Below are 24,295 nucleotides of genomic sequence, written 5' to 3' on the forward strand. Positions count from 1 at the left end.
ATTTATTGAATGAAAAAAACCTTTCCAACCCACAAGAGGGTAGCTAGTGTTGTACCCATCAAGTACTAAAAGTGGATGAGTGAGAGCTAAAAATCACTATTCCACTCGACCATCAATTTAACTGAGAACTCTGAGACCATTTCCCTCAGTAAAACTCATATGATGACCATTTGACTGGCAGAACAACCTTTAAAAAAGAAATCTATTCTAGTCCAAAAAAAGTCTGAGTATCACACTGAGTAATCTTTAAGCAAAGAAAAGAACAGGCTAAACCACATCGTGAAATACAAAAGTATGTCTTGAAATTTTTAATGGAATTGAAAAGTAAAATTCTTCCCCTCCATTGCTGTTCTCTTTACAGTGTTAAAAAAAAAGGGAAAAACAGCCATGAAACTTACAAATTTGGAAAAGTACACAATCTATTCATTTTATGAAAACTATATATAGTCAAACTTCCAAAGATGTGATGAAAGGTTTTGTAATATCCTCTTTTCCTCTCCATCAATGTCCAAAGGCAGCAACTTTCGTCCATAATTTGTGTGAAAATTATTCACTGGGGAAGGAGGGAAGAAAAAAATCACATAATTAACAAATCTGTTGGCCCTTATAGAAGATTTGGCAAGTGCTTTCTTAGCGATTTAAGTATCAAGAATTCTATTTAAAAAGAAAGGTAAACATTTTCCAACAGCAAACATAACATTCCTGATTCTCCCCTTAGGCATCTTAAAAAAGAGCCTAATTTTTAGCCACATTGAGTGCTTGCATCTTCCACAAATTTAATTCTAAAAAGCACTCACATAGAAAGAGCTGCAGATTAATGGTATATATTTTTCTTAATGAGTTTACAACATACTTAATTGATAACTTATATCTGCATCCCAAGAGTTAATTATGGGGAGGAGAAACAAATTACTATTCCACTTCAACTAATACCTTACATATTTCTATGTTACGCAAGATCTGCTAATAATTTTGTCAATAGAGATATTAAACTTTCACAGTAAAACAAAAAAGCATTTACTCAAGACAAACTATTTAAGTTTAAACACTGGCTATTTTACATGACGTCTCCCTCTAAGCCAAAACTTTTACAAGCAAATAAATTCCCCTCATACAGACATTTTTAGGGTGAAATGTACCGATTTTTTGGTTCAGAGCATTTTAAAAAACATAGGATGCTGGAAAGTAACCTATTCTCTAGGGGTTAGTGGAGTCACTGTGGTGATAGGAAGATTGCTGTTTTGCTATGACATGAGGAATACAAAAAGGAGCATCATGCATGGGGTATCAGGTCCCATGACATGAAACCAGTGACAAGGAAGAACTCGTGCATTTTATGGCCTGACTTAAGTGGGGAGCAGTACTCTACTGGGGCACGTCTGGAACCATGTTTGCTCTATTCCAGGCCCTCACTGAAGAGCTTTCACTTTTCTAAGGGCTGATTTAGTAACTGTTAAGGTGGCTGTTCAAACACAACAAATGCAGAGCTTTGGTTCAAAGACAAATCACCTTTTGACCACTGCTAAACAACAGAACTGTGAAATAATTAATTTTAGGCCCTAACACAATGAACATTTATGCAAACATGCAAGAGGCCTATTCACACAAGTAAAGTTACACACATGTATATGTGTTGAGATGATAAGGGACTTAATAGCATTGAAAGATCACATAGATTACCTGGTTTGAGTTCGAGTCCATTTCAAGGCATGACGTGGAGGTACAGCAATAGTGGGATGGTAGAATGGGCAGTCTGGTCTTGTACACTGGGTGTTAAATCGACAGTGCTAAAATTAATTCAGAGAATGCTAATTAATGTTAGCTCTCCTAAAGCCACAAACAAGGTATCTTGGCGCATTTAATACAGGAAAAATTATTGTGTAGTCCAAAACACATGATGGGCAATAATGAGCCAATAATTTACAAAATCAGTAGCAGTGTCATTTGAACCCACTAATGGCAGGGGTATGTCTATGAAGTCTATGAAGAAATGTTCTATTAATAGCACATTTAATAAACGACCCTAAAATTATGAAAATCCAAATTAAATGGGGTAAAGAACAAGCTGCAAACCTCTTAGTTGACTGGCATTTGGGAGATTCAGTTTAAGAGGTGGAAAGCATGTTCTCAACATCATGAAGGAAAGGAAACAACTTTTTTTTCCCCCTCATAATACTGCTGATCCTGAATGCACTGAAGGCATCAAGAGTCTCTTAACAGTACACTGAGGCCAAGGCTACACTAGACCCCGCCTTTCAGAAGGGGAATGGTAATGAGCCACTTTGGCAGATGCTAATAAGGCACTGCCACGAATATGCAGCGCCTTGTTAGCATAATGGCAGCTGTGCATGCTTCAAAAGTGCTGCTTTTGAAATGCACACTGCCCATGTAGACAGGAGCCTTTCAAAAGTACCCCTGAACTTCAAAAGCCTCTTCTTCCCAAAACCAAATGTCCCTTCCGAAAGGCAGGGGCTAGTGTAGCCATGGCCTGAGTGTTGCAGACTTAGGTTTAATACATTTAATAATCCATTATTCCTTTCTCATCTAATTCCTTTATCTCAGAGTTCCTTGTTGCATCTTGTTTCAAGGTCTCTAAACTACAGTAAAAGCTAAACTCAGAAGGTTTCTGTCTCTAATGTAACCTTTGTGATGTTAGGGCAGGTCTACACTAGGGGGCAAAGTCGAACTAAGTTGCCCAGCTCCAGCTGTGTGAATAGTATAGCTGGTGTCAATGTAACTTAATTAAACTTATCACGGCATCTCTGCTGCAGAAAATCACAGGAAAAACTCTCCTGACAATTTCCCTAACTTCTCCTAACCCCATGGAGTCCCAGGATTGACAGAAATGTAAGCAGCAGTCAACTCAGCACATAAAATCAAACCCCTGGGAGATCAATCTCTGCATTGGTCTACCTACAAGTGTGGACAAGTCCACAGTCTTGAAATGATGTGGCTTTTTAAAGATCGACTACAGATACTGGGATTTCTCCTCCTCATGGTGCCCTGCAGAATTGAATTTTCGTCCACTGCCTTCCAGTCATTCCTCCTCATGGACACAGTTTAGACAAGAGCTGCTTCTACACATGCCATCTGCCATCCAAGGTGGCATGGTAATGAGGCAATTCAAAGCAAACTAATGAGGCGCTAATGTGCATATTCAGTGCCTCATTAGCGTAATAGCAGCCATGCAAATTTCAAAGTGCCGACTTCAAATTGCCGATTGACAATGTAGATGGGGCCAGCTTCAAAATAAGCGCCCCACTTCAACATTCCCTTACTCCCACAGAACTAGATTGGAGTAAAGGAATGTCAAAGTGGGGCACTTATTTCGAAGCGGCCCCCATCTACACTGTCAATCTGCAATTTAAAGTCTACATTTTGAAATTCACATGGCTGCCATTATGCTAATGAGTGCTAAATATGCACATTATCACTTCATTAGCTCGCTTCAAATTGCTTCATTACCATGCCACCTCTGAGGGGAGGTGGCATGTCTCGAAGCAGCCAAGGGTTAATTTTTAGTATTCCCAGAATCACAAGTCCCTGTCACAGTCACTAAGAAAATTCACCTGTGGAGTTTGTTAGCTACTACGCCTATGCTATCATATATGGAAAAGCAGCAAGAATTCATCTGAAATGACAAAAAATGCATTGTTAAAAGATTTTACTTGCCACTTTCCATAATTTTACTGATTTGTAAAAATACATTACTGTCCTGGAAAACAGTGTGTCTTGGGACAATCAATTATGCAAGAAGAGATTCAGTCACATCACTGCCTTCTAAATATTGCTCCCTTCTTTCACAATGATAAATAGCAATTACATACTGAATGTGAATTAGTCAATTTCAATACAGTAGACACCCCCCCCACCCCAGCTTAGACAGAGGTTACATTGTTGCACAACCCTGCATCAGTAAAAGTTGGCATTACTCATGGAAGCCAGGAAACTGACCAGCACAGCCTCCCATCTCCTGTCAGGGGTGGCAAGAGTTAGTCTGCCATCACTGACAGGAGCAGGGAAACTGACCCGTGCAGCAGTGCCGGTCAATTTCCCTGGTCCCCTGAATGATAGGAAGCTAAGCTCTGGCTTCCAGCTGCCCGCCACTCACAGGAGCCGGGAAACTGACCAAAGCAGCAGCAGCAGCACTGGTCAGTTTCCCGGCTCCCCTGAGTGGCGGGCAGGCCAAAGCCAGGTGCCAGCTCTCTGCCACTCAGAGTTGTGTTAACCCAGGATTTGTGCAACTTGAGTGCATGTATCTCAGGGTTCTACTGCAAGGGTATTTCCTGTCTTTCATCAGGTCCCACAATGACTTCTGACACAGATCTCAGCACTATCCCTCAGCTGACATAGTGATTCATTTTTACCAGACAGAAAATAAGAGTTTAGAAAAGGTCTGTGTTTCTTAATAAGATCCTAGAAAGTATTCTAAGGCAGCCAAGCTGTACATAGCAATGTAAGCCTAGGGTTAGAGGACTTGAGTCAGCTGACCTATGCCAGGGAACCCTGGGCTTGAGTTTCTATCGTGCATTTTAACCCCAAATTAAGTATTTTCTGAACCATTTGACCCTAGGGCACTGGCATCGACACTACACTGTATACACCTCAATCAGTGACCCTATCACACAGTGCTCTATCAGTGTCAATAGTGTGGCCCTACGAACATGTTGCTCTGTGGGGCAACACTACTGCCCACCCTGTTTCCTAACTGTGACAGTGTTGTTGATGGGATTCAGGTGACCATAACGAGCACAAGTACATGTACTGCACAATTAGCTCCTTTGGTGGCTGCCTCACCAGAATGAGAGCAGTTTGAGAAGGCTTTATCCTAAAGTGCCATTTAAGTTAGCTGGGCTCACACGGGCAAGAAAATGCCTTTGCACACCTACTGACAGGACATTGGAACATCCATCTCCAGGGCTGTCTGTCTATTACAATGAAACTTCACAATTCTTCATTTTTAAATGGGTTGCTCAAGGACGGTGGTTGGTTTAGCTGGAAGCTTGACATAAAATGGAGTCTTCTGAAGAAGCACACACATATGCCTCACGCTGGCTGCTGCCTGCTACAGAGTAGCAAAGTGTAGGGGGGGGGCATGTGCTGCATCACCATCCACTGATCCCTTATCCTTTCCCCATTCATACACTGGGAGGCAAGGATGCAAACCGCAGGTCTATGGGGAAGTTCTGGGGCTGGCTCCCACTTCTTCCACTCACAGTGCACACAGCTCAGTCGCCTCTGCACACACAGAGCCCGAGGGAAGGCAGGGGGAGGAGTTACAGGAGAGTTTAGAGGCTGATTCCTGTTTGCCATCCTGACAATGCCCACTGCCCAGGCACCTTGCATGTGAAGCCTTGTGAGGGCCAGAGAGCAGAGACCAAGCAACTGTCTGTCAGGGAGAGGAATCATCCTCCCACAGCCATGCTGAGCTGAGAGTTCTGCCACTCCTGCTTGTTGCAAAGTAGCCACTCAGCATGTTCAGGGGCATCCAGGCAGCAGACGTCAAAATCTGGATGTGTTCTTGGAACCCAGAAGCAGCTCTCCTTGCAAAAAACTTCTTCCAATCAGCCTCCAGGGAATGTTCTGCAGGTTCCCTGGCAGTCTGCATGGAGACCAGTGTTCAGCAAACAATGAGTTAACACTGATCTGAGCTGCTTCTGTTTGCAACAGACCGCAAAGACAGGTTGTTGGCATAAAGGAGGTGAAGGGAGGTCCCAAGGAATTCTGTGCTACACCCAGACTTCCAAGACTTGAGTCAAGCCAGGAATATACAAAGGAAAACAAGAAGGCTTGGACCTTCATTCCCAGCTTAACCTTGGTAAAACTCTCAGACCTGCAAGGCTGTAGGATCCTAGATTCCAGCCTGAGATTAACAGACTCCAAAGAGAAATCTCTGAGCTACAATTCACCTGCAAATTCGACGCCCTCAGCTCAGGCTTAAACAAAGACTGTGAATGGCTGGCTAAATACAAAAGCAGCTTCCCCTCCCTTGGTGTTCACACCTCAACTGCTGGTAGTAAGCCTCACCCTTGCTGACTGAGCTAACCTTGTTATCCCCACCCTTGCTCTGGCTTATTTATACCTCGCCCTGCAGATTTCCAAGACCAGCATCTGATGAAGTGAGTCTGTGCTCACGAAAGCTCATGCTCAAAACTTTTCTGTTAGTCTATAAGGTGCCACAGGACCCTTCGTTGCTGTTACAGATCCAGACTAACACAGGTACCCCTCCGATACTAAACTAACTATATGACTCCAGCTGGAGGAAAATGAAATCCCAAGGCAGTATAATGTAGTCTCCCCATGATATCTGGAAAAGAGAATATTCTTCTGTATTTTAATCACTCCTCAGAAGCAGAAGAGCTCACGCTGAAAACACACAGGCCAACTGACCCATTGAGCTCATGAGGTTACCGAACAAGTCTGATATTCAGCATTCTGTACAATTTTAGACCACCAAAAGTGTTTAGGAAAGATCATTCACAAACACACCACTTTATCAATCACTGCTTTTCTGTCTTCATTTTAAAGCTATAAATGGATTAGGTTTGAAATACAAATTAAAGAAGCATTTCTGAGGACTGTCGTAAAACAGTAATACCATGCAGCATTTTTCGGATTTCCTTCTACAGAAGAGTTAACAGGCACTTCTTACTTTTGGATGATAAAATGGACATTCCATTTTCTTACAGGCAGGGAAAAATCTGCATAGCTGACTATTGGAAGTTACTGTTGATGGTTGTAGTGGTGCTGTCAGAAAAAGAACAAGAATATTGCATTAGGCAAAACAATTCCAGTTGCTCAGCAAAAATGTTTATACTTTCAGAGTCCATTTAATTTGAGGATCTCAAATCACTGTGTAAACAATCAATCCTTATAACAACCCTGTGACTTGTATAAGATATATTGGCATCATGTCACCCAGCACTGAAAAGCTGCTGATTCTGGGATGGAACATGGCTACTCTCTCTGCAGTTAATGAGAGCTGCTGGTATGCAGCATTTCCACAGAGGGGCTCAGGGATTTGAGACTCATAACAAATTCTCCAGTTATATCAACTCAGGACTTAGTGCCCACGGGCTAACAGAAGCAAGGAGAATGTCAAGTCTTATACAGATAACTTTTTCCTCTTACATCTCACCTATCAGATTCTGTTGGGGTAGCTCCTATTCCTCACTCACACAACTTCCCTCCTTGCTAATTCACAGCAAGCTAGCAATAGTGAAGACTGCTCACCTGGTTTTGGAGGCGGCAATGGGATTCGTCGGCTGGCATGAGTGTAAGGGCAGTCTGGCTTAGTACACTTTGCATCATATTTACAATTTGGGTGGATAAACAGGCATTTATCAGCAAATTTGCAACTGGGAAAGACTCTGGGGGCAAAAAACCCAAGTTAGTTATATGAACCATGCTCCATTCAGCAGCTAGTGCACACCCCTCCAGGGCAAACTAGTTCTCAGTGATGAGATAGCATCTGAAACACAGCACCCAAAAAGAGACAGAGTTCATTTAGCAGGTGGAAGGCCATATTTCCAAATAAGGGCTAGATGATGTTAGGCCAGAATTCAAAATGAACTTTTGCCGCAAAAAAACATTCAGGCCCCAAGTCTGATACAGTGCATCCCAAAACCACCAAACGAAGGAAGCTAGCTTTAAAACAGCAACTGAAAGGCCGAGCAAACCAGACAAAACACGATCAAAATTCAGTTTCTGAGCTCCCATGGCAAGAATGCTGCAAGCTGTACAGGCCCAAAGGGAATCATTTTCACTGGGTACCAAATACTCAAATCCAACATCTCCTTTTCAATTGCAGTTTTAGGGCAAAAACAGCCCTAACATTCTGTGATCTTCTGGTCAGAGATGATCAATTAGCATCAAGGTGTGAATTTTATTCTCTGCTCCCTAACTGTGGAACAGAGTGCATGGAAAGCAAGGCTGGGAGAACTGACTGCTAACTCTGTATCAGAAAGAGTCCAGCTTGAGGAGCAAATTCTGCAACCATGTACATTCTCACAGGTGGCCCACGCTTCCCACCTTTGACAAGTTGCAGCTATCAATACCACATTAACAGAACAGGATATATATAACACATACACTGTGGGGATTTGTGTTTGTTACACTCACTTCTTCTCTAAGACAGCCATTTCTGCTGTGGTTGGGTCTCCCTTCCCCTGGCAGTAGCTAGTAAAGGTGAACGCCTGCTTGGCACTCAAGTGTCCAGGAGGACAGCATCAGCGATTTTAGACAGCCACTGCCAGCTGAAGAATAGTCAATAGCACAGCAAAATCTTCAGAATGACTCCCCTGGAGACTTTGCTTCTGGGTCAAAGAGAATTGTACCACCAGAGCTGTAGGAGCCACTGCAGCCAAAATTCTGGGTCCCTCTAGCTATGGTATCTCGGGCTTTATCTACACTACAGCCATATGCCAATACACCTATGTCACTCAGAGGTATGGAAAATCTGCACCCCTAGCAACACACGTATACTGACCTGACCCCTGCAGTAGTAGACAGCGCTGTGTCAACAGGATGGCTTCTTCTGTCAACACAGCAAATGGGCTGCAGTAATTAAAGCAACAGGACAGCATCTGCATTCACCAGTGCTGCAACTGCACCACTGTTAAGTGCTGTAGCATAGATGTAGCCTTAGATAATACGCTCCCACATCTCCTCTAGAGAGCTCAGAAAACAGCACCTTGCACAATGGAAAAAGCTCGCTCCTGCAGGAGCTCAGATGTGACTCCACTGATTGCAAATGCCACTAAATTCTGCCACACAGTTAAAGAAGAAAGCAGAGGGGAGAGGAAGTTACATTTACAAAGCAAAGTTCAACTCTGCTTTCCAGCCCTGACGCATGTTAACTTAGTAACCGATGTGAAATAACTAGCACAGGGTTTAGCCAAAGGACAAAGCAGAACACATGGCATTGGACAGCACTTACTTGCATGGTAGTGTTGGGTGGTGGTATGCACATTCATCCCCATTTTTACAGGCAGGCCAGTACTTGCAGCGCTCAAGCACTCTCTCTTGTTTCTGTAGCATAGTCAATTCCTCCATCTCCACTGTGGGGAGAAATGATACAGGGGCCTTTTTTATTACATGTGCAGTTTGATTTATGAAGCAGACCACCCTTTAAATTCAGTACATTCCCTGCATGAAGTGCATTCTCTCCTACATGTGACAAGCGTTTATACAAAAACTGAAATTTCTCAAGACTTCAGATCACCTGAACAAACACAGAGTTCAGTCAACCTCACCTAGAGTGGAGAGTGTTGGCTGGTGAAAGCTGCAATACTTTATTTAGGAGATAAATGTAATGAAACACTCACTAGTTCGTCCCTGTACACCCCAGCCCAGAGAAACCGCCACAAGACTGTCCATGCTAAACTCTGACTTTCTTCTTTAAATGACTAAAATATCACCCTAGGGTTGGATAATGATTGTCTTTCAAAGACTTATAGGTCCTCACATGAGCTGAGTTTACACATTTAAAAAAAATTTTGACCAGATATGTAAATACAAATGGAACCCTTCCCTACTCTGCCTGGAGTAAGAAAAGGATTCTGCAAATGAAACTTCGTTACTATTCTGCTAATGCACACGTCAGAATAAAATCTCCCTCTCTCTCATGGGGTGAGTCTACTCTAGCCAGCTACTTCGAAGTAGCTGGCACAACATCGAAATAGCATGCGTCACGTCTACACGCGCCGTGCACTATTTCCACACTGAAATTAACATTAGGCGGCGAGACGTTGAAATAGCTATTCCTATCCGAAGATGGGAATAGCGTCCTACTTCAACATTCAACATCGAAGTAGAGCGTGTGTAGACGATCCGCATCCTGCTACATCGAAATAGCAGGGTCCTCCGTGGCGGCCATCAGCTGAGGGGTTGAGAGACGCTCTGTCCAGCCCCTGCAGGGCTCTATGGTCGCCTCATGCAGCAGCCCTTAGCCCAGAGCTTCTGGCTGCTGCTGGTGTTGCTGCAGCTGGGGGGTCCATGCTGTCTGCACAGGATCTGCAACCGGTAGTCGGCTCTGTGGACCTCGTCCTGTGCAGGCCAAGTGTGTCTGGGAGGGGCCCTTTAAGGGAGCAGCTTGCTCTTGCCCCAGAAGGGCTAGTCCAGCCTGTGACCCCATCCACAGGCTTTGCTGGCCCCTTATTTCGACAGAGAGTGCTTGTGTGTGCGTGCGTGTGCATGGATGCTCTGCATTTCCTTCTGGGGCAGCTCCTTTCGACATTTCCCATCGCTACTTACAATTACTGCACTTTAACTGCTTCTTGGTTTCCCTCCTACAATTTCCTTTTCCAGTTGTTCTCACCTCTCTACACTACCCAGATCCAAGAATTCAGAAACCCAAGTAGGATTGCCTAGAGAACAGAACCTTATCCTCATTTGCAGGCACTTTCTCTGACTTCTGAACTATCCACTTACAATTCAAAATTCACACCAGTATCCCCCTCTAGCATCACTAGTAGTAATTTTTCTGCATCTTCATTCTATTAGTGACCTCATTTATGCACCCAATTCACATCCCTTCAAAACTGAGCAGTACTACCACAACTGAAACTATAGTTTCCAAGTTGCTTCACACCCTGCTACCAATTCTACAACTTACTCTCTTGCTTAGCTTTATGCCAGGGGTCTCAAACTTGTGGCCCAAAGCCAGCTGCAGCCTGAACATGGCTGCTGTCATGCAGCCCTGACGGGTATCCATAACCTTCCCCCCCAAAGTCTAACCCCTTCTCCACACCCACCCCCCACTTCTCACCTCCATCCCTTCAAACCTCCTGCCTCAAAGGATGTAGCCTCAGGGATTTCTGCGGGGCACCCAGCACAAGACAACAGCTAGGGTGGGTCCCCGCCCCCCAGTGCAATTCAGCAGCCTCTGCTTTGCTCTGCCACCATCTCCTAGGCCAGCCTGGTCATTCCACTTCATTATGGTGTCAGGAAGTGGAGCACCCCAGCCCCAACCCACGCTGGTTTGAGACATGGCAGCAAAGCAAAGCAGGCTCCCACTGCCACGGTAAATGTGGGGAGGCCCCAACCCCTGCCATCCAGGCCCCACAGGCTAAACTAAGAATAGTGGACAATCTAGTCCATAACATGGTTGGGGCAGCTGCTGTAGGGCCCGAGGGAGCCATATGGAAGCATCCTATAGATGGGACAGCTCCACACATATCTCCCCCAGGCCACAGGGACATGCTGACAGTGACACACAGTTAGCAGCTGGAAGCTGTTCTAGCTCTGCTATGGTACTGATGGTGGTGCAGGGAGCCCAGGGGCGACAGGCAGGCCTGGGAGAGAGAGAGTGTCCTGCTAGAGACAGGTGTCTGCTGGCCCATGAGGAGGATCTGAGAACTGGCACCGACCCTACACTAAATTGAGGTGGAGACCCCTGCTTTAGGCACTGTGAGCAATGACACTGAAGCTAACAAGACTATGTATATCTTGCATTTCAGAACACAATGTCCTGCCTGGTGCCAATCACACAGCAAGTATGGGGAATGAGGGCACTTTCTGACTAAGGACAGGTCACTGAAGTTTGAAGAAGCTGCTTATCTAATTTTACTGATACCTACGGCTATGTGGAGAACAAAGAGCCCTTTCATCCCCTTAAAATGCTGCAATTTCACTTTTCAAAGTGTACTCTTTACGCCTATATAATATAAATACAAGTGCAAGGAGTGATGTTTAAAGCTGGTAAGTTTGAGAGTTCTCCAAATATGAAAGACCCATATTAAAAAGTAATCTAACTCCAATATAAAGGCCTTGTCGGCTAGGATAATTCACCGTAAGAGCTGTCCAGCTGCCTGCTTATGACTTGCATCTGCTGTGCCTGGAAGCTTTTTAATCCCTTGTTTGCTGCTACATTTTGGGTAACTGGCTTCACTCCTTCAGTTATACAGGTTTCCTCCTCTTCCTGGTCAGATATGTACCCTGGTGGGCTGGGGACACCATCTAGTGTCACAATGAACTTGGGGCTAGCTGGCTTCTCTGGTTGTGCAAGCTGGTCTCTAAAAAACAGAAGAAAACACTTGGTAAAAATCACAGGGATTTTAATACTAAAAAATCAGAGTGAACTCAGTTGTATGGATACAAGTACAACTGTGAGAATGAGTCTAATGAGCATCTCACTATCTAGGTCAGGTTTTTTTTGCTGGCCACCTTCTTCAAATATCAAACATTCATTTCTGCATCACTAACACACCAAAGCACAGGAGCCTACCCCTGCAGATAGAAGTAAATTTCAACAGGCAGATTTCACAGCCTGTGCATGCTGACTTCAAAGGACAAATTCAGAGACTCACTAACAGATGAAATGTTACGAAAGGAGTATAGTTAAGCCATTTAAAATAAATCATTTTTGAGGCACACAGGTCAGTTAAATACCATTCAGAACCCTTGGAAGAAGCTACACTCATCCCTTGTTAAACAAGTACTCACTAAAACGAGGGACACATATACTTAACCTTTGTTCACTAGACGAGTGAACTCCCCCCCCGCTAATATGAGCCTAGCCCCCACCCCACAGCTCCAACCCACCATAGCCTCACTCCCCACTGACCCCGCACGCCCAAACCCCACTAGTCTTACCGCAGCCGCCGCAGACCCCAACTGCCGCAGCCTTAACCCCACCGCCAGCCCCACACACCCAAACCAGCGCAGCCTGAACCCCCTCACCCGCCCCACAGTCCCAATCAGCAGCAGCCTGAACATCCCCCTCCCTGCCTGTCCCACAGACCCAACCTGCCACCAGGTTTTAACCCTCCCTCCCACTTCTGGCCCCAAACTGTCCTCAGCCTTTAGCCCTCCCCAATCCCCCCATCGCCCACCCCAAACCCACGGTTCACTTACATTTCAAAAGAAGCGCAACATGCTGCCGCTCCTTTGCTGAGTTAGAACTAGGAACCAACCAGAGACTTTTACCTGTGTTTTTATGGTAATTTAGTGTCCCTCTTACAAGTTTTTGCCTATGAGCAGAAAGTTGGGAACCAACTATGCTCACAGAGCAAGGGCTGAGTGTATTTCATATCCAATAAACATGCTTGTATCTCCTTAGACAGACAAGATATCTCTTGAGGTCCAAAAAGAGCTGGTGAGCTTGAGGTTAAAAAGGCTGCATTATTCACAAGTGGCAAAGGCAAAAGTGAATTCTACAGCCAGCCCAAATGACTGCTAACAAAGCCTTTACCTCTCTTACCACACCACCCAGTATTCTTTCAATGCTATATATTGAGAAGGGGGAAAGAAGCAATTAAAACTGCATATATATCTATAAAGGGCCAAAAAAAAAAATCATTAAACACATTAAAAACATTACAAACAGAAAGCTTGATAGATACCTTTCTAAGGCTAGAGTCAGAGCTGGGTCACACTTGACTGGAAGAGTCACCTCTTTCCAACGGCATAAAGCCCTCCAGTTTCCAGCCTCCAGTGAACTGTTCGATGCTAAAAATGTCTAGTACAGGACTGCACCATGACCCTGTATGGCCTTGGCTAACTATCATTCTAGTGACAATAGTTCACTTTTGGAGAGCAAAAGGTTGCCTTTGTTTTGTTAATAGAAGCCACTTGGGTTTGCCATGTTAGCAAATCCCTGGAAGAGATGAATTAGCAGACAAAGGGTTACTGAAATGATACGCACAAAACACCATTTATCCTATAGCACCACTGTCATTACTGCAGCTTGTACATAAAGATGTAGAACATAACACATACTATTCCTGTTTTTTTATTGCCTTGCCGAAGAAGCCATGTGCAACTGAATGTGAACAACATAGCACCATCAGTCTCATGAGTCACATGACCACAATTCTTTTGAAGATTATTATGAACTGGATTCGAAATTAAATCCAGTCTGAGATCTGTGATGAACAATATGGATTTGTGAAAGACAGAGCTATAGTAATGCAATCTACATTTTAAGGTAATTAATCAAAAGAGCACTGGAAGTTCAAAAGGATATATATTTGTGCTTCATCGACTATGACAAAGCGTTCAACAGAGTAAAACAAAGAAACGATTAAACTGTTGGAAGAACTGGATATAGATGGGAAGGATTTGAGAATAATTAAAAACATCTACTGGGAACAGACAGCAGCCATCAGGGTCAGAAAAAACCTTAGTGGATATGTGAAGATAAAACAAGGAGTGAGACAAGGTTGTGTTCTTTCACCTGATCTCTTTAACTTGTACAGTGAAAGAATAATGTGCAAAATAGAAGGCCTGCCAGGATTAAACATTGGAGGATGTAACATCAACAACCTGAGGTATGCAGATGATACTGTTTTAATAGCAGAAAGTGAAAAAGATCTTCAGGAACTGGTTAAGGTTCTCAATAAAGAAAGTAAGCTGAATGGACTCAAGCTGAACATCTCAAAGATGGATGTAATGGTTATTACGAAGACGAAGGTACTGCCAACATGTGAGGTAGTAGCAAAGGGAACAGCTCTTCCTCAAGTGACTAAATTCAAGTACTTAGGATCCTATATCACATCTGATGGTAGGTGTTTAACTGAAGTGAAATGCAGAATCGCTCAAGTGAAAGCAGCATTTCAGAAAATGAGAAGCATTCTCACAAACAGATCTTTATCATTGGAGGTTAGGAAAAGAGTGCTGCGATGTTATGTAGAACCAGTCCTTATGTATGGAGGTGAATCATGGACTATCAGTAAACAAGTTGAGATGTACGTCAAAGCCACAGAAACTTGTTTTTTAAGAAGGATGTTGTGCATCTCATGGACAACCAAAAGGACAAATGAGTCTGTCTTAAATGAAGGCAACACCAAAGGAACACTGTTAAATAGGATAAGAACAAGGCAGGCAAAATTTATAGGCCATATAATTAGAAAGTCTGTGCTTGAAAATTTAGTGACAACAGGAAAGTATAATGGAAAGCGAGGATGGGGTAGACAACATGAGAAAGTATTGGATAGTATCACTTTATGGTTGCATTGCCACAGTACTGTGGAGATGCTCCAGAGTACTCGTAATAGAGAGGGGTGGAGGGCCATGATAGCCTATGCTAATCAGCATGGCATGAATGAATGAATGAATTCCTGTTAGAATTCTGCAAGAATACAATGGCTACAAATGCAACAATTGCAAAAATCCAACAGGAGCAACATACCCTGAAACAAGAGTGGCTCCCTACCAGGAGGTACTTACTACTACTCCAAGGAGTACTGTCCACTGGGCACTGATTTCTGCAGACCCAATGAAGTCAGCATAGACCATGCTCAACATGATTCCCATGTTTCCATTGACTAAATGACTTATAAGACAACTCCCATAAAGCAGGACACTCTTACATGATTTCCTAAATTAATAGCTGTTTGCTGGCTGCTGGGTATGGAAGCTCCAGTCAGGTCAGCTCAATTTTACAGCCACGCTCCCAGGCAAATGCAGTCGGCAGACTGGAATATATTCACTGTCCTCCCTAAATAGCTTCTACCATCTAAAATTAACATTAAGCTTTTATTTTCCTCTACATACTATGGCCCAAAATGACAGATAGTGAGAAGCAGCACTACAACAAAGAGGCCATTTTTAAATTGTTTTATGTAGTCTGATGGACTAAGAGTAAATATAACTGGTAAAAAAATTAAACAAATTAAAACTCCTTTGCAAGAGCCCATGTAAACTATTACTATGATTTCAGCAAGCTATAACAGCTGTAATAAAAAGGACAATACAAATTGATGCCTTATGATATCTGCAAGCCCTCCCATTCTGCTCTCCATTTTCCTGGTATATGAAAAATTGCTCTGACCACAACCAAGCCTGGGTCACATTTTCAGTTAAAAAGAAATGAGTGTCAAGGGTTTCTGGGTTTTTATTGGGATCTAGCCTCTTTTGCCCATGTTTTCATCAGTCTTGCTTCGGCTTCTGCAGCATGGAAACCAAGAAATGTACTGAATTTGTTCTTCCCATTATGAAACCTGGTATATTTAAAAAACCATTCTAACCAATTACAAGAGACATTACAATAAGAAGTTTGGCTATATTTCATTCTGCTACTTCTTTAAATTGAGAACTGACTTTTTTACCTTGTCTGTATAAGCCGTCCTGAAAGCGCCTGCATTGCCTCTGCAGCCTTTTTCCCCAGTTCCTGGCTCTGTGGCACTATTTCCTCAGATAGCTTTGGTTTTTTCAGAATAAACGATCTAGTATCAGCGTGGACCACAGATTCCACGTCATAATAATCTGAGTCACAGAAAAATTGGAACAAAAGTTAAAATAAAAGAACCACAGTGTTGCACTTTAACATGCAGTCATGTTTTGAATAACTTAGGAGACACCAACCAACTGGCATTTTGTTCTCTATTTTCTGCACTAGTTTTTAAACAGAAAATTAATGCACTTCCTTCTCTGACAGTGGAGCACTATATGGCCAAATCACTAGAAGAAGCCTTTTATTGAGCTGGCTCTGCAGCAGCAGCCAGATCCATGTTAATCTCTCTCATTTTTAGCACCTACTGATGGAAAGATCGTACTTAACATGAAAAACTTACAGAGCATTACAAATATTTCTAATTTAAAGGGTAATGCTATTTTAAGCCAAAATAAAATGATCTCTGAGACAAACTGACAAATATCAGATTTTCAAAAAGGAAAAAAAAGCAATCCCTAACCTTGAGTCATTTGTAAAGTTTCTTCAATTAATGGTTCAATCTGGAGCCGGGAAAAGAGCTGTCTTTGTTGAGCTCCTAAAGAAAACATGTATTAGAAGCACATTTTATATAGGAACAACCATACCAGGTCAGATCGAAGGTTCATCAAGCTCCATATCCTGTCTTCTGACAGTGGCTATTGCCAGGTACCCAGAAGGAAAGAACAGATCAGACAATCATCAAGTGACCTATCCACTGTTGTACATGGCAAAGAGAGGCTAGGAACACCAACCCTGCCCTTCATGGGTAATAGCCATTGATGAGTTTATCTAGTTCTTTTTTGAACCCTGTTAATCATCTTGGCCTTCACAACCTCCTCTGACAAGTTGACAGTGTGCTGTGTGAAGAAAACTTCCTTTTATTTGTTTTTTAACCTGCTGCTTATTAATTTCATTTGGTGACCCCTAGTTCTTGTATTTTAAGGAGTAAACAACACTCCCTTATATACTTCTTCCACACCAGTCATGATTTTATAAGCATCTATCATATATCCGGCAGTCGTCTCTTTTCCCAAGGTGAAAAATCCCAGCCTTATTAATCTCTCCTCATACAGAAGCCGTTCTGTACCCTTTTTCAGAACCTTTTCCAATTCCAATATATATATTTTTGAAATGAGCTGACCACATCTGCACAGACCATTCAAGATGTAGGTGTGGATTTATACAGAGGCAATATGAACTTTTTTGTTTTATTACCTATCCCTTTCCTAATGGTTCCCAACTTTCTGTCAGCTTTTTTGACTGTTCCAGCCCATTGAGTGCTTGTTTACAAAGAACTATCCACAATGACTCCAAGATCTCTTCCTTGGGTGGTTACAGCTAATTATACCCCATAATTTTATATGTGCAGTTGGGATGTTTTCCAGCACGCACTACTTTACATTCATCAACACTGAATTTAATCTGCCTCTTTTTTGCCCAGTCACTCACTTTTGTGAGATCCTTTGCAGCTTTTCTCAGCCTTCATCAAACTTCACTATCTCGAGTAGTTTCGAATCATCTGCAAATTCAACACCTCACTATTTACACATTTTTCCAGATCATTTTACTATTAAAATTGAGCTGAAGGTTAAAAGAGCATCCAGCTACAAATGCTCCTTTCCTTCTGATCTTATGTATCAAATCTAACAGAGGAACAAAATTTCATTTCTGTGTTTTTATTTCTCCATCTAAAATCTTCCACAACATACAGCAATAAAACATTTTCTCCAGTAGGACAGGATCACTTCAAAATCCAAATGGCCATCCTTGTGACTAGAAGTGGATTATGTTTCTGCTGGGGAAACAGTATTGTGAAGACCTGTTCTTCGCTCACCTTCATTCCCCATTTGTACAGGGATTGTCTATGTTTTGAGTTGCACAGCATCTTCCTCCTCTCAGGCACACTCATGCAAGGAACTAACTAAAACAAAGGCTACCTGATGCTTTAAAGTTGCTAGGCAATCTAGGTTAGCATTATTCTTCTATTCTTCTACATTAGATTTATTGTTCATAAATCAAATGGAAAAATAAGTCCTACTTAGCATACATCTACGTTTCAAATGCCACAGCTGTATAATTTCACTGCTGCAACACTTTAGTGGAGACACTGCACATGCTGATGGGTGACTTCTCCTGTTAGCACAAGTAATCCACCTCTCCACAAGGTTAGGTCAAGGGAAGAACTCTTTTGAAACCTAACGCTAGATACATGCATGATACATGTTGATCAAAGACCTAGGCCCATGTGGAACCCAATGGAAGATTAGGTTCATTATTGCTCCAATCACTTATGTTTTCTAATATTTTATATGGATTAGTTTCTCAGCCACAACAGCAGCACACAAAAATCTGTCACATCATTTAAGAGTGTAGTTACATGAAGAGTTGATAAAAGCTCTATGCAATGAGGAACTATATAGGCTAATTCTATGTGACCCTCTTCAAGAAAATGGAAGTATGTCACCCCACCATTAAAGGTTATAATCAAGATGTCGGAAAACTTAGGGATGAAGATCCCCAAAACTGTAAAGGGGTAAACAAATACAGGCTCACCTCAGACCCTCAATTCCTGCCATAAAATAGCCTCCTCCTCATTAATAGCAATAAAATACCCACATTGGTCACTGCTGCTAATTTGGACTGGAGAAGTATCTTTCTGGGGAAGACTACTTTTTAAACCAACTATAAATCTAGAAAGACAAAAATATAGTATGTATACCCAAATCATATAACTTATGTGCTTTGGTATTTCACAATTTTAGCACAAACTCTTAAAACCTAATCATAAGAGCTTAAGGGTTTTGATTCAAGCTGAATGTGAAACAGATGATCTTTGAGCACTTCCCACAGCTAAGTGGAAGGTAAACAGAAAAACTCAATAGTGCCATCCAGTTTTACTGCCACAATCTTGTTGAAGAAAAAATGGGATTATGTTTTGTCACTGTTTCCAAAAGAGACAATTATTTTATTATTTCCTGTCATATGGCTTTCAAAATCTGTTGGTTTCCATACGAATGCTCCAAACTGCCTATCACTCTCACTTGTCAAAGCTGCATAGTAATTTCTTTTAATCTCTAAAGCAAGGATTTTGGAGGCATCCTTTGCTATCCAGGCACTCACAGGGCAGAAATATCTGCTTGAGATGTCAGAATAATTTGTTTTATTCCCTTAATTTTAGCAAGTTCTTTGGATATTTTTCCAACACGCTTAAAACAGTAACTAAACATTAGCGTGTCACACAACAGCTTCTATTTCAGTTAGCTCAGGTGAGGAGTTTAATCTGTTGCTCTTGGCACTACCCTTTAATGTAGAAGAAACTAAATAAACTGACATTTTCAGAGCTATACTCTTTATTGCCTTTAATGTTAAGTCGCTTTTCTTTTAGTAATTTGATGATAAAGGGGCGACAGAGCACGATCTTCCCAGTCATCCTACAACATCTAACTACAGTATGTTTTCAAACCTATACAAAAAAGTGGGAAAAACTTTGAGGACAACTCATCTGATAACAGTAACTCTTGAGATTCTTTTGTAACATCTCACAGCACACTGCACCTTGAGTCTAAATTTCCAGTGCTGTAATTCTCTTAGGTAAGTTATTGATTAAGCCTCCCTCCTCTGAAGAGTCCAGTCAAAAATTCTAAGGATAGGGAAATGGCAACCAAACATAACAAATACACAAATAAGTGCACCCTCATTGGTGACAACCCCATTATGTAAAATTATTCACTATAAACCAGAAGGACATGCAAATCTTTGCTTCCTGCTTGACTCACCTGACGTAATTATTACATACATATTACATTTTCTCCACAAACCTCCATGGCTTTCAACTTATGTACAGGTATAACGTAAAGGGGCTAGTTTGATCTATAAAGCTCTTTATGGTTTTCAACCTTGGCTTTGAAAGAGTGCAACAGTTACAGAAGCAGCTAACATGACATGGCTCAACTAGAAGGTGCTCAAACCTGCTTCTCCAGTGTACACTTTGTTTTTCTCTGGTGCACTTTTGGTGAAATTTCAGATGTATGTGCTACCATAAAACAAATGTTTCTAAACAACTCGATAAACACGGAAGCCTGTTACAAACTGGTTAAGTAAAGTAACTTTCCCACTAAGTTTGTGTCTACACTTGCATTTCTCCTTTGAAAGAGGAATGCAAATGAGGGAAATCAAAAATGCAAATCATGTGCTGATTTACATAGCTAATGATTCATTTGCACAATCTCTTTTCAGAAGAGATTCTTTTGAAAGGAAAAAAAGCAGTGTAGACACTGCTGTTTTGAAAATAAACCCCATCTTTGAAAGGGGTTCTTTTGAAGATGGGGGTATTTTCAAAAGAGCCGCATATATACTGCTTTTTTTCCCTTTTGAAATAATCTCTTCCAAAAAGAGATTATGCAAATGAAGAACTACTAGTAAATGAGCATCTCATTTGCATTTTCGATTTCTCTCATTTGCATTCCTCTTTCAAAAGAAGAATGCAAGTATAGACACAGCCTTACTGATTTTTGAACAGTATTATTAGAATTACCTTGAATTCTTTCTAATGTGTGTTCCTTGGGTTCTTCTGCCTCAATCTGGGCACCTACTCTGGAAGGTCGACTCTGTACATGGATCACTTCTAAGAGAGGTTCATCCTGGGCAGTTCTCGTCCTGGGTGCAACGGGAACTGTCTGTTTCTGGGGAACTTGAGATAATTCAAACAATGGAGCACATTAAAAAACCACACAGAATGATACTGTGTTTGCATTTAATTTCATAATTATTTAATTCTAAGAGCATAACTTTAAAAGCAGTACAGAGACTGGCCTACTGGCTATTCCATGCCCTGCAATCTTAGGACAACTGGTTGTAAAATCAACTTCTGAACCCTCACACAGACAGACAGATAGCAGGGAGCCACATTTGGCCTGCAAAGAAGCAATCAGATTGACACTAGCCAATAGCACTCATTCATCCACCTTTCAGAGGCCAGAGGAGTATTGTAGTTAAATGGAGTGCAAAGACAAACAGGCCTCTCTAGTGACCTTCCAAACCATTTTTCTTTCTGCCTTCTTTCAGTATGGCTATGCTGCAGATAGGTACGAATCATGCTGCAATAGCCAGTATGCTGAGGATTCCTATCCAAGGTCCCTGGAAAGTGTAGTATGTGACAGCAGCAGCATGTGGAATTTGATGACGTAAGGATGGCAGTTTGACTTCTTCGCTTTGGTTTTAACCATGTGCTGGATATGAAGAGCTGTGGGAGGATGGGATTGCTGCACTCTAGGGATGCATCTACACTTGCATTCCTCTTTTGAAAGATGTATGCAAATGAGGTATAAATTTGCATATTGACACCTCGTTTGCATATTCTAATTTCAAAAGAACTTCCTTTGAAAGAAGAAGCCCAGTGTAGACGCTGCTCTTTCAAAAGTAAACCCATCTTCGAAAGAATCCTTCTTCCCTTTATTTAATGCAAATTGGGCCTGGAACAAGGATACCAGCTAACACTTGGTATACACTAGTCCCTTGAGTTATGCAAGGGTTGCGTTCCCACACACCACCACAACTTGAATTTTGTTTAAGTCGGGGGGTGGGGGAAAATGGGACTTTTTTCCCTGGTGAAACACATGTTCAGCATCTAGGGAAACAGCAGGAGCACCCTGAGCCCCTTTTCAAAGGTAAATCCTGGGAGGGGGCAGTTGGGGAGGATTAAGCCTGTGATGGGTTAGGGCTGCAGCAGGTGTGGAGTTTAGCCAGGGCTGTGCGGCCCTGTTGGGGTGATTGAGATGGAGCCATGCTCGGTGGGGTGTTTGAACCAGGGCTGTGGGGAAGATGGATTTTGAGTTGCGCTTAACTCATGTTAATGCAAGTTAATATGCGATTTCGAGGGCTTATTGTATGTTTTAAAAACTGCCACCAATCAATGCTCTTGCACCTTAGGGATTTTGAAATAAGCCCAGAATTCAGAGAGGTGCTTTTTCCACCTCTACTTTGGCAAAGTTCTAAGCTGTAGAAAAAGATTACTGTTGCAAGCATTTGGGAAGACCTCTCAAAACAAACTATATTAAAATAATTCTGGTATTGTCCATGCCCTCTTCAAATACACTTTTCTCAGCTCTCAGATTTTAATTTGAACTTTTTTGTCTGCAATAGCATGATACCCGCTCCTTGTGAAGAACCTTTGCCTCTTCTCATTACCTTTGATCTCAGAGCACTGTTCAGTGCTCCAGACCAGCCTGCCTTACACAACTCTGCAGGTCTCAGATTTCTTCCTTTTATCTGTCATCTCATTACCATTATCTTTATATCTGGGAAGCACAGTATGGGGAGGAGATGAGTAGCCCGCAGCGGTGAAAGAAAAGATCATCTAAAAAAGCTGGACATGCACAAGTCCATGAGGCCAGATGCAGGGCATCTGAGGGTGCTGGGAAAACGTGATTGCACAGCAATTGGCCACTATTTTTTTAAAAACTCACGGCAATAAGGGGAGGCCCTAGATGACTGGAAAAAGGCAAAAGGTACTGCCCATCTTTAAAAAAGGGAAGAAGGGGAACCTAGGGAACTACAGATGGGTCAGCCTCAACTCACGCTCTGGAAAAATCATGGAGCAGATCCTCAAGGAATTCACTTTGAAACACTCAGAGGAGGGTGATTAGGAACATTGATTCACCAAGGGCAAGTCATACCTGAACAACCTAGCTGCTTTCTACAATTGGACAAATGTTTCTGTGGGTATGGGGAAAGCAGTAGATGTGATACCTTGACTTTAGCAAAGCTTTTAATATGGTCTGCCACAGTATTCTTGCCAGCAAGTTAAGGAAGAATGGCTTGGATGGACTATAAGATGTACAGAATGCTAGCTAGATCATTGGGCTCAATAAGTAGTGATCAGTGACTCACTATCTAGTTGTCAGCTGGTAGCAAGTGAAGCGCCCCGAGGTCACTCCTAGAACTGGTTTTGTTCAATGCCTCATTAATAATCTGGATGATGTGATGGACTGCATCTTCAGCAAGTTCACAAATGACACTAAGCTGCAGTGAAGAGTTAGATACAATGGAGGACAAAGATATGGTCCAGAGTGATCTTGACAAAATTGAAGGATTGGACCAAAAGAAACCTGATGTGGCTGAACAAGTGCAGAGTCCTGCATTAGGACAGGAGAACCCACTATACTGCTATAACCTGGGGTCTGACTGACTAAATTCTACAGAAAAGAAATCTACATAGTGCCCTTGTTGCCAAGACGGCTAATGAAAACAGTGGGCTGCACTAGTAGGAGCATTGCCAGCAGATCAAGAAAAGTGATCATTCTCCTCTTTTTGGCACTGATGAGGCCACATCTGGAGTCCTGCATCCCATTTTGGGCCCTCACACTACGGAAAGGATGTGGACAAATCAGAGAAAAGTCCAACGGATGGCAACAAAAATTATTAGGGGGCTAGGACATGTGCCTTAGGATGAGAGGCTGTGAGAACAAGACTTAATTTAGAGAAGAGATGGGTGAAGGCGGATTTCATAGCCTTCAACTACCTGAAGGATGGATTCCAAAGAGAACGGAAGTAGGTTGTTCTCAGCAGTGGCAGATAACAGAATAAGGAGAAATGATTTCATTTTGCAGTGGGCGAGATCTAGGTTGGATATTAGGAAAACTATTTTACGAGGAGGGTGGTGAAACACTGGAAGGGGTTATCTAGGGCAGTGGTTTTATCTCCATTTTTGGAGATTTTTAAGGGAAGGTTTGTCAAAGCCTTGGCTGGGATGATTAAGTTGTAGTTGGTCCTGCTTTGAGCAAGGGGTTGCAGTAGATGAAAGCCTGACACCCTAAACTTCTATGATTTGGTCTTTCTATGATCCTGGAACTAGTTTTACACTGATGTTCAGCACCGACTGGTCAAACATCTTTAACCACTCTCTCCTCCTGCCTTAACTAAGAAAATTTGTAGTTTACCATTAATTTCATTCAAACACAACCTCTTCAAGACAGAATATTATTCTTTTGGCAAAAAGGGGGAATTCTTGAACATATCTCCATCTCCATTACTCCAATCCATTTTTATTAACTGTCCAAACCTTATTGTTAAACTGCAAACACAGAACAGTCTGCCACATTTGTAATGATGTCAAATCTACTTAACAGCACCCACGAAAGCAAA

The 24,295-nt window shown here is 42.2% G+C and overlaps 1 protein-coding gene across 4 annotated transcripts in view; it reads right to left on the reverse strand.

Annotated features, from left to right (window-relative positions):
- Window positions 1-285: 285 nt before the first annotated feature.
- ZC3H14 (zinc finger CCCH-type containing 14) overlaps window positions 286-24,295 on the reverse strand; it is a 37,537-nt gene continuing 13,527 nt past the window's right edge. For 2 of the 4 annotated variants that reach the window (XM_074996651.1, XM_074996648.1), the window contains exons 9-17: window positions 20,688-20,843; window positions 16,635-16,709; window positions 16,050-16,206; window positions 11,791-12,014; window positions 8,939-9,059; window positions 7,234-7,370; window positions 6,653-6,747; window positions 1,681-1,787; window positions 286-553 (exon numbers count right to left, since the gene is read on the reverse strand). In XM_074996651.1, the coding sequence (XP_074852752.1) occupies window positions 547-553; window positions 1,681-1,787; window positions 6,653-6,747; window positions 7,234-7,370; window positions 8,939-9,059; window positions 11,791-12,014; window positions 16,050-16,206; window positions 16,635-16,709; window positions 20,688-20,843 (1,079 nt within the window). In that variant the 3' untranslated portion in view covers window positions 286-546. Of the gene's footprint in view, window positions 554-1,680; window positions 1,788-3,569; window positions 3,632-6,652; window positions 6,748-7,233; window positions 7,371-8,938; window positions 9,060-11,790; window positions 12,015-16,049; window positions 16,207-16,634; window positions 16,710-20,687; window positions 20,844-24,295 lie in introns of all 4 variants that reach the window. The other 2 variants (XM_074996650.1, XM_074996649.1) reach the window with 2 other exon arrangements.

Source organism: Carettochelys insculpta, chromosome 6, assembly GCF_033958435.1.
Source record: "Carettochelys insculpta isolate YL-2023 chromosome 6, ASM3395843v1, whole genome shotgun sequence".
Classification (NCBI taxonomy): Eukaryota; Metazoa; Chordata; order Testudines; family Carettochelyidae; genus Carettochelys; species Carettochelys insculpta.